The sequence below is a fragment of the Schistosoma mansoni genome, chromosome 1, assembly GCF_000237925.1.
Source record: "Schistosoma mansoni strain Puerto Rico chromosome 1, complete genome".
Classification (NCBI taxonomy): Eukaryota; Metazoa; Platyhelminthes; class Trematoda; order Strigeidida; family Schistosomatidae; genus Schistosoma; species Schistosoma mansoni.
The window spans coordinates 10,099,929-10,110,512 of NC_031495.1; the positions used below are offsets into that span (position 1 = coordinate 10,099,929).

At 38.6% G+C, this 10,584-nt stretch overlaps 1 protein-coding gene across 1 annotated transcript in view; it reads left to right on the top strand.

Annotated features, from left to right (window-relative positions):
* Positions 1–1,344: 1,344 nt before the first annotated feature.
* The window catches only part of Smp_161940 (putative cytochrome oxidase biogenesis protein (oxa1 mitochondrial)), a gene marked incomplete at both ends in the record, with an annotated part of 17,471 nt that continues 8,231 nt past the window's right edge, over positions 1,345–10,584 (top strand). The window contains 4 exons of the mRNA XM_018793203.1: positions 1,345–1,642; positions 2,187–2,330; positions 6,417–6,502; positions 9,994–10,079. Of these exons, the coding sequence (XP_018647739.1) occupies positions 1,345–1,642; positions 2,187–2,330; positions 6,417–6,502; positions 9,994–10,079 (614 nt within the window). The remainder of the gene's footprint in view (positions 1,643–2,186; positions 2,331–6,416; positions 6,503–9,993; positions 10,080–10,584) is intronic.

Below are 10,584 nucleotides of genomic sequence, written 5' to 3' on the forward strand. Positions count from 1 at the left end.
ATAAATGAAAGGACATAATCCCATGAATGGATACGAAGAAGTACCCAAGGAAACAGATGTCCTATTGAGTTAGTTTATAAAGGTTGCCTCCTCTGCTTACTTTCTACTCCAAAATTGATGCTGCACAGTTGTCTAACATCTCTTAGTACATTTTAGCTCTCTGGTAAGAGTCAATGAGACCGCTTAACTCAATAGCCTGAGACACTATCATGCATGGTAAAGTGAGAGCTTTCCCCCCCTACCAGAAGAGGCCTACATTATAAATCAGAAGGCTATCAAGTTGAATAGCTGTCTCAGGAAAGTCACGTATTTTGTTCATCCTGCACTTAAATCTATCACAAGTCAACTCCATATCAAACCTTAAAATACGGACTCTTGAAATGCATGGTTCGATCTTGATCGAATGATGATATTAAAGGTGCAAAAATTACTATACACATTCATTAAACTGGTTGACTGAGTCCTAAAACCGAACAACAATCATGCGGACGACTGGGGACACACTAATTATACTGTGATACTTTAATAAAATAAAACTGCTTTAATACAGAAGACAACTAGGAGCAACATGATTTAACACAATCTACCAGACAATAAATAATCAAAGTTAAAAATATATTATAAGACAGTCAATCAGTTGTGACTACTGAGTGTGAGGCTGACTGCCTATGGTTATGAAAGAGACTAAATTCACGATATTTGGAAAAACTCACTTGAAGAAACACATATTTAAAGGTATTGAGTGGATTCAAATTATTGTTCTTCATGAGCTGGCTCATCTTTTCAGAAGTACGCATCACTGCAAATTACAAAACATTGTGATAATTTGTCGCATTACACAGCACAGATAACAATAAGTAGTGTCTACTGCAAATCTGACAAAAAGTAGTTAAAGTAGAGGTGCTTACAATCATTTCTGTTTAATAGAGATGTTGTTTATTCGACAAACAGACAACGGTTTCATCGGTTTTGCTCATGTGAATGTTCACATGCAAAAACCCAGTACTAGGACGTCTTTTACACATCTTTTGACTCAAAGGTCGAATGGGGTAATGACTGTTGGCTTTTGTTTGCAAATGGTGATCATGTTATCCTAACACTTGGATAGGCTTCTGTTAGAATGGATGATAATGTTCATATAGAAAACACGACCCAAAACTTGCAATTTCACTAGACATTCTCTGATTGTTCATTTTATTTTACGGTGCATATTTTGACTGTGTGAATATTAAGGCCTGTTTTTCTCTTATTTCTTGCTTTAGGTCGCTTTTCGTCGTTCTCTTTAGTGGTAATTCGTTTACGATCACTAGTTTTCTGTTGGCAACATTTATTAGTCACAAGGACATGATTCGACTAAGTAGAATAACGAAAATTTTCTCGGAAACAGTCTTAATTCAGAAAACAAGTTCTGTTCCTTCGATGATGAGAAAACTCTCTACCAACACCTACCTATCAGCTCCTTCTGATTGTATCCTTCCTGAGCCTCCGTTGCCACCTAACGAAGTCGTCTTGAATACTTTGGGTGAACCAACCCTAGCCTCTCTGGGTTTGAATAGCTATTGGCCTTCGGGTTGGTATCAATCCTTGTTGGAGACTCTACATGTGCACTTAGATTTACCCTGGTGGGGCGCTATTGCGGCTTGTAAGTTGCGTTTCGTATTTTTCATGTTTTGAGTGAGTAGTACGTTCATGATCATCTATTTAACATGGTAAATCCAAAAACCGTTGCAGCATCAACTAATCACAGTTTTCAGATAATTGTGGAAAAATATGCGCGTTACAAAATAAAGAAACATTTTCTATTTCATAGTGGATAAATGTTATCTTGAAGCATACTTCTGACGACAAATGTAATACCGTGCCAACAATGGCTCTTGTCGCTTCATGTGTTAGATTTATTAAATTTAACGTAAGAATCACCAGCTACTAAGTGTTCATAGATTGGGAGGAATTTAACAGCTAGTATCTTTTGTCGACATCAAGGTAGAGGACCATAATTGATTTCAGTATCGTAGCTAGTAATTCAGTTGTTATAACATATTTTTCCCATCATTTACTCAATAATGTTGAAACCTACTATTTCTCATGCTTCAGGTGTACCACAAACTTCTTTACATAAATCGTAAATAGGTTTGAAGTTTAGTGATGATATACATATGTGTTACGCTGTTTTATCTCTTTTCTAGCAACAATTTTAATTCGTATGTGTATGTTTCCCGTTATGGTGCGTCAACGACGTCATTTGGCTGAATATACGAATATTATACCTCAAGTCACTGTCTTACAGGAAAGTTTGACGCGTGCTAGACTTTCTGGAAACTATGTTGAAAGCAAGTTTTATTAACACCATTTTGATAGATTCATATTTTTTGTTTTCAACCAACTGCTCATGTTATAATGGAAACATTAATGTCACAATGGCCCACTCGAAGTGCACTACATCTAATATTTATCTCTTTGCATCTTAGGACTTAAAGAAGTTTAGTTGGAAGGAAGTGTTCTATACGCGTTCGTCTATAGAGTAATGTCACTCAAATTGGTATCTGGTAAGACCCTGCTTCAGTCTGGGCACCTGGGCAGTATCACAGCCCTCACACAAATCTCATTTGATTTGTGAGGCGCATATTTATCTGGTGCTTTTTGTACCAATATTTATGTGTTTAAATAAATAAATAATAATCTGGTAAGATCGCGAAGAAAGCCTCAAAGGTTAAGCTGACGAAGGTTGATAAGAAAAAGAAGAAGAGGAGGAAAGAGAACTATGCTATCTACACCTTTAAAGCCCTTTGTCAAGTTCATCCTGACACTGGTATCCCGTCAAAGTCAATGTCCATCATAAACTCGTTTGTGAACGATATCTCTGAGCTCATTGCCTCAGAAGCCAGCCGAATATCTCACTACACCAAGAAGTCGACGATTTCAAGCCGAGAAGTGCAGATAGCAGTTCGATTGTTGTTTCTCACTGAATTGGCAAAACACACTGTATCTCAAGGCATGAATTCAGTGACGAAGTACAGTGGGTCTAAATAATTTGTTTGGAGTCTGTGAGTAGAGAACGCCATGTTACAAAGACACGACCACGTGTTTACAGTAAGTTTGAGAGAACGTACGAAAGCTAAAACATAACTAACCTTCAGACATGGACCTACTCCCGTTTATCGATCTAAAAGACCTGTGCCTTGTGTTGCTATCCCTGTTTCGATATTACCGACTGCCCTTTGGAGTGAAGACAGCATTCTAATTTCCAGCAAATTATGGATACCATGTTACAAGATATTCCAAGAGTGGCGTCTTATTTAAATGATACCATAATCATGGGAACAGACAAAGTGGACTTTCAGAAAACTCTTGACCAGGTGCTAGCATGCATAGCTGAATATCGTTTTCACCTTCAGGCTAAAAAGTGTGATCTTTATATGCAGCAGGGCGATACCTTGGTTTCATAATGGATAAATATGGAAGACGATCAGACCCATAGAATATCGAAGCTATAAAAACTATACCTAGGCCTAGGGGTGTTCCTGCTCTTCGGTCTTTCTTGCTATTGATTAGTCATTACGGAACTTTTATTCCTGATCTACATCGTCTGCGTGCCCCGCTGAATTGTTTACCAACAGAGAATACCGAATGGATATGGTCAACAGAATGTCGAGAAGCATTCCTAAAACAGTTCCTATCGTCAAACCTATTTACGCACTATGATCCAGCCCTTCCTAATGTGGTTACAGCAGATGCGTCAGATTATGGGATTGGAGCAGTGATTTCACATATCTGCCCCGACGGATGTAAAAAAGCAACTGCCCACACCGCATGGTCACTGACAACGACAGAAAAAAACTATAGTCAGATAGAGAAGGAAGCCCTCTCCATTATATTTGCTGTAAAATGGTTCCAAAAGATGCTATTTGGCAGACAGTTTACGTTACTAACAGACCACAAAACACTACTAGCTTTTTTTGGATCCAAGAAGGGTATCCCTGTTTATTCATCAAACCGTCTACAACGATGGGCATCTACACTGCTGGGGAACGATTTCAAGATAAAGTATAAACCGACGACGGATTTCGGACAGGTAGATGCCCTCTCAAGATTATTTGACTCTCATTCAAAACAGGAGAATGTGCTTGTAGCTACTGTAGAAGCTGAGGCCGAAGTTTTCACAGTGTGGACAGTTTCCGGACTGCCAGTCACATTCGAAGCCATCGGAGGAGCTAGCGAAAAGGATTATACGTTGAAGATCATTCGCTGTTTTATACTCAACAAGTGGCCTTCACCTCGACTCCATTACGAGGTTTTACAATACTTTCGTCGGCAAGACTTCTTGACAATTGTCGATTCGTGCATCATGTTTGCCCACCGGCTCGTTATCCCCATAATACCTCGACATAAAGTCCTTAAACAATTCCATAGCGGGCACCCGGGAATGAGTAAGTCACTGGCTTGGAGATACACATACTGGCCGTCAATGGACCGTGATATAGAACAAAAGTGTCGTAGTTGGTCCTGTCTAGAAGCCGCGAAGGACCCGAGCAAAAAGTCTTACGCAAGAGACTTTAAAGAGGGGATGTGTGAGGACAATCTCTGGGTGAACTCAAGGAAGCTAGCTCTAAGAAGCTCGGAATAAGCTAAAGAAATTCTACCCAATCATCTTTTGGAAGAACATTTCAGAATCTTGACGCGTAGCTTCCCAATTGGACAAATCCTAAAAACCACTGCACGCGAATTGGATGACTGTAATAATGATTTCGTTTTTACTAAAAACTATAAATACCTGATAGTTGTGTACCATATTTGACACCGTTTGGAATAACATCCCTTCACGCTTGTCTTATGTCTTCTAACCTGCGACTTGAAGGGTTCTAGCGTCCGAGTGCTCAAGTAGTGCGCGGTATGCCAATAATCTAAGCTCTAGATGTAACAGTGTATAAAATGTATGAGATTGATATATAAGTGTGAATTTATGTTATTCGTTGTATTGGAATATAATGTATCCCATCAAGTGTTACACCAATCGACATATTTTTTTGCTGACATTTACTTTCTACTTTATGAAGGATCGGTTAGAGAAAGCTCCAAACAAACCGTATATTTGATATTACCCCACGTCTTTTAACCTGATTCCAGTTCCCCAGACCTCGCGTCTCAAACGGGTAATCAGTATGACGTAAAATGCAGTGATGGAAATAGTATTGGCAATGTCTGTGTAGTCTTTTCTCCGGTAGTTTTGCACAATTTGCGGGATATGATGTGAATCAACATTTTGGAAGCAATCGGAAACAGAAATTTACCCCCATTGTTGTCTCATGATTTACATAAGGTCTTTTAAATTTAGGTACGGCAATCGCTTCACCTCACGATGACTATACACCACGTGTCCCAAATCTTCCAAAACAATTAATCTATTATGGAGGCTGTTGAAGTTCATCAAATTCATGAACTAGTCTAAGTTATATCGCCACTGAAAAACTGGAGACACTGGACGGCCGTTTCCTCATATCATGGGTCCACTCAGCGGTGTGCATCCACAACTCTGCACTCAGAAACCGAACCCAGGCCGTTTGGTCTCGCGCGAGCACCTAGCCTATGTACCACTGAACAGTATTTATATATAACTCTAATCAATCCACGATATTCCGCAACCAACTCCAGTTGCCTCCGGTATATGGTTCCCATGAAATAATTGACTTAATATCAAGACTGCATACATTTTCAAAGACTTGGGACTCGAACAAGCTGAAATAACTTTCAGAGGTTACCAGATGGAGTTGCTGCCTCCAACTTCTTGCTACCCTACAACCGCCTGATAGCACATTACTGACGACTGTATCGGAAGATAGTGCAATCAGAAGTAGGTTTTTTATTTATAAAATGCCGCATACGGTGGGCCCTGCTTCTTGACATTAAGTAACTGCATAAATGACTCTCTCTATGTACGGACACCTAACCTCGATATTCAAAACTTATACAGAACAACAACACTTGCAAAAAAAGCTTATTTAGGCCATTTAGTCGATAATACGTATACAAAGGATTTTTTTATTGTTGCATATGAAGTCTGCTGACAAATTTTCCCTACGGACACTAAAAATCTTCATTCTAACAGAAGCCTATCCAAGTGTTAGGATAACATGATCACCATTTGCAAACAAAAGCCAACAGTCATTACCCCATTCGACCTTTGAGTCAAAAGATGTGTAAAAGACGTCCTAGTACTGGGTTTTTGCATGTGAACATTCACATGAGCAAAACCGATGAAACCGTTGTCTGTTTGTCGAATAAACAACATCTCTATTAAACAGAAATGATTGTAAGCACCTCTACTTTAACTACTTTTTGTCAGATTTGCAGTAGACACTACTTATTGTTATCTGTGCTGTGTAATGCGACAAATTATCACAATGTTTTGTAATTTGCAGTGATGCGTACTTCTGAAAAGATGAGCCAGCTCATGAAGAACAATAATTTGAATCCACTCAATACCTTTAAATATGTGTTTCTTCAAGTGAGTTTTTCCAAATATCGTGAATTTAGTCTCTTTCATAACCATAGGCAGTCAGCCTCACACTCAGTAGTCACAACTGATTGACTGTCTTATAATATATTTTTAACTTTGATTATTTATTGTCTGGTAGATTGTGTTAAATCATGTTGCTCCTAGTTGTCTTCTGTATTAAAGCAGTTTTATTTTATTAAAGTATCACAGTATAATTAGTGTGTCCCCAGTCGTCCGCATGATTGTTGTTCGGTTTTAGGACTCAGTCAACCAGTTTAATGAATGTGTATAGTAATTTTTGCACCTTTAATATCATCATTCGATCAAGATCGAACCATGCATTTCAAGAGTCCGTATTTTAAGGTTTGATATGGAGTTGACTTGTGATAGATTTAAGTGCAGGATGAACAAAATACGTGACTTTCCTGAGACAGCTATTCAACTTGATAGCCTTCTGATTTATAATGTAGGCCTCTTCTGGTAGGGGGGGGAAAGCTCTCACTTTACCATGCATGATAGTGTCTCAGGCTATTGAGTTAAGCGGTCTCATTGACTCTTACCAGAGAGCTAAAATGTACTAAGAGATGTTAGACAACTGTGCAGCATCAATTTTGGAGTAGAAAGTAAGCAGAGGAGGCAACCTTTATAAACTAACTCAATAGGACATCTGTTTCCTTGGGTACTTCTTCGTATCCATTCATGGGATTATGTCCTTTCATTTATAGTGTTGCACTAAACTCTAGAAGTAACTTATTAGTTTGAAGTAGGTTATGGACAGTGTGATACCTCAACATTGATATTTCTTTCTACCCTTCTGGTTTATGCATGTTACATCCCAATGATACCAGGGGAATCGCACAAAATTCATTTCTGAGTTAGCCATTGTTCACTGACTTTTTTCTACAAATAAGAGAGCATTTTAGACAATGTAGAGGTCATGCTGCTTAAGGACCCGGAGAAAAACCCAATTCTAGGTATACGATGATGAACATTGACGGAAAAAAACACTGGTTTTGTACGCTTGGATATCACCGTCTTATTCCAATTGTTGCACAGATAAGACCTGATTTTGGACCTGGAAAGGCGAGTTTATGCCGTATTTTTACATCTTTGGTGGTTTTACAACAGTAAGTGAAAATGTTAAGAAGTTGATTAAATGAGTCGGTTGTAGGCATGTGATTATTTGTTTTTGAGGCATTTCTCGCCTTTTATGGAACCACTGAGTAGTGTTGGGGTCAAGCACGGAGTAGTAGACAAGTTGGAAGGTAAAGACATCAACCCTCGGTATCTGAAGATGTCGTAACATGCGTTGCTCCTGTGCAATTGACGCCGACTTAACGGCGCTATGTTACACGGCTTAATAACAGATCAAAAAGCGTTGGGGTGCTCAGGTCGGGTCTTATCATCAGTACATGGAGCTAACGAATGTTTATTCATGTCATGTGAGATGCACACCTCCTGTAACAACCACAATTAATTGTTGGAAACCTCAGGTGATATGATCTAATTATGATACATACTTGTAAAAATAAAAGGGAATCACGGAGGCAGGTGTAAAGGAGAAAAGTATCAAACAAGTTGATGCAGAAGTAAGGCAAACGAAGATCTTATTATTGCATTTCCAATTTCATTCATATTTATTTATTCCTTTTTATCGGTTCGGTTCCTTTGTCATAAACCATGTTTGCCTTTTTTCTAACCGAAAACTGGGAATTGTCTACCTCAACCTTGAAGCTTAGTAGTTTCATTATGAGTTCTAGACGAGAAACACTAAACGCATAGTTGAAACTTATAGCACGTTAACGAATATGGTTTTTATGACTGTGGTGTATATTGTGTATACTTTGCACGTCCGTTTGCCTACCTCAAAGTCTTAAGTCCATCTTCAAGGAAACAAATCAAAATATTTGAAACATGAATCACTAAACATATGCCTAAGTACATCATTCAAGGACTGTTCACTAGAAAACCGTCTAGCATGTACGAAGTTTTCTCAAGATGGAGGAAACACTTTTCAGAATATCTATAGATCAACAAAACAACGGACCGACGATACCAGGTGCTCACGCGTCCTTGACTTCAAACTTTGTACAGTAACTACTAACCAGAAAAAACAAACTAACAGTATCGCCACTAACCGTGAAACAGACAGAAGGTCTATATTTGAAAACTAAAAAGTAGACGAAAAATATGTACTCAAACATCCATGTTATCATTTCGTGGGTGTTCAATTATATTCGTACTTGTTAGTCTAACAGTTACTTCCGAAGGACTTAGGTTGCTGTAGCCGACAGAGTCTCACGATTTCGTGCTTTCTGTTACATGATTAGCGGGTAAAGCACTGTCACATTTTTTGTTGTGTACACGAATTTCTTAATCTGTATTTCATTGGCCATGAGTAGGTAGTATCCAATATTTTCACCCAAATATTCTGGTGAAGTTAATAATCCGAGAAGCGTTATCTCGTTTAGCTTTCCATAATTGACTAAGTAACTTTACTTTTCATAGACTGCCAATATTTTCCCTCGATGTAGTTTATAGAACGCATCTTAACCACCTTTCTCTTGGTTACTAGGATGTTTTTATTTCGCATGCAGTACTATTCAGGTATTGTGACGTACTGTCAAGTGGTTTGGGGTAGTCGGCAGTAAACACTGGACTTAGATTTCGATATTATTGACACTGATCATCAGGGTGTACCTGCAATTTCTATGGGACTGATGTTCCCTGGTGGGTTTGAACCCGCTTCACAGTGTGGGATGTTAGCACTAAGCCATTCGGGTCACACCATTTGAAGCTTGGCGACGTTGGTTCGAATCGTACGGATAGCAGTAATTCTCTCAAGGTTGCAATTACAACTTACTGACCAGTGCCAACTAGCACGTGACAAATACCCGGGTTTTTCTTCTGACTAACCTTGGTCACCTAACCTAACAATACGGCACATATGACGTCAGACTAAAAACCTGTGGCCACACTATATCTTGGTCGATTGTATTCGGTGGGTGGTAAAAAGCCAGTCGAACATGGAGTCGGTCACTACTCAGTGATCAGTCAATCGTAACGCTCTCTTCAATGCTGACTGTTTTTATGTTCGAAATAAAATTCAGCATTACCGGTTTCATTAGTGTTAGTTTCCAATCCTTCGTATAATTCTTCATTCGGTGCAGCATTTAATCTTATATGGTTTAGTTGGTTACATTTTTTATGTACACAAAAATTTATGGCAATCCACTATTGATGATTGCTTTGATCTTTCTTACCACTGATAATGTAACGCTTTCATTTGCTTACAAAGTAATTGGTTGGTTTCGTAAGATTACATAGATTTCTGATAACTAATTGTTGTTTGTCGTCATGAGTATGCTTGTGTTGTTGCTTAACATCTACAATAAACAATACAATTAATCTAATTGAAAATCGACTTCAGTGTAATTTAACTATATTTTGCACATTGCATTTTATTTTATCGAATGATGTTTTATCTTTTACTCTCCTAGGCCCCAATTTTCCTTGGTGTTTTCACAGGAATTCGAGGTTTGGTTAATCTACCAGTAACTAGCTTGCAGACTGGTGGTACTGCTTGGTTTACCGACTTAACAGCATCCGACCCCTATTGCATCTTACCATTTCTCTCCATGAGTTTTTCGTGCCTATAGGTAACCCTCGTGCTATTGATAGAAGAAACCAGAGAAGTAGTGAATGGGTCTTTATTTCGATCTTCGCGCAGTCACAGTGGAGCGTGGGATTTTCTGTTCAGACAAACAAAGACTCTCAACATTCAATATAAGATAATGGGGAATATAACGCTTAAAAAAAGTAAGGAAGTGAATGAATACTTGAACAATACTGTTTTAGCATATGCTTGGTTGTTTGGGGTCAACTCTTAACCAATCAACCTGTTACATTAACTTCCCCCTAGAATCGACTTCCGTAGGAACGTCGGTTCGATTAACCTATCTATCGAAAACACCTTAGTTCTATTTCTCATCCCAAGGCGAAATTATCAACTCGCTCACTGTTTGACTTACAATCAGTTACGACTAACGCTTTCGACGATAGTCCGTGGATGTCTCTTCATTTACTAGCTT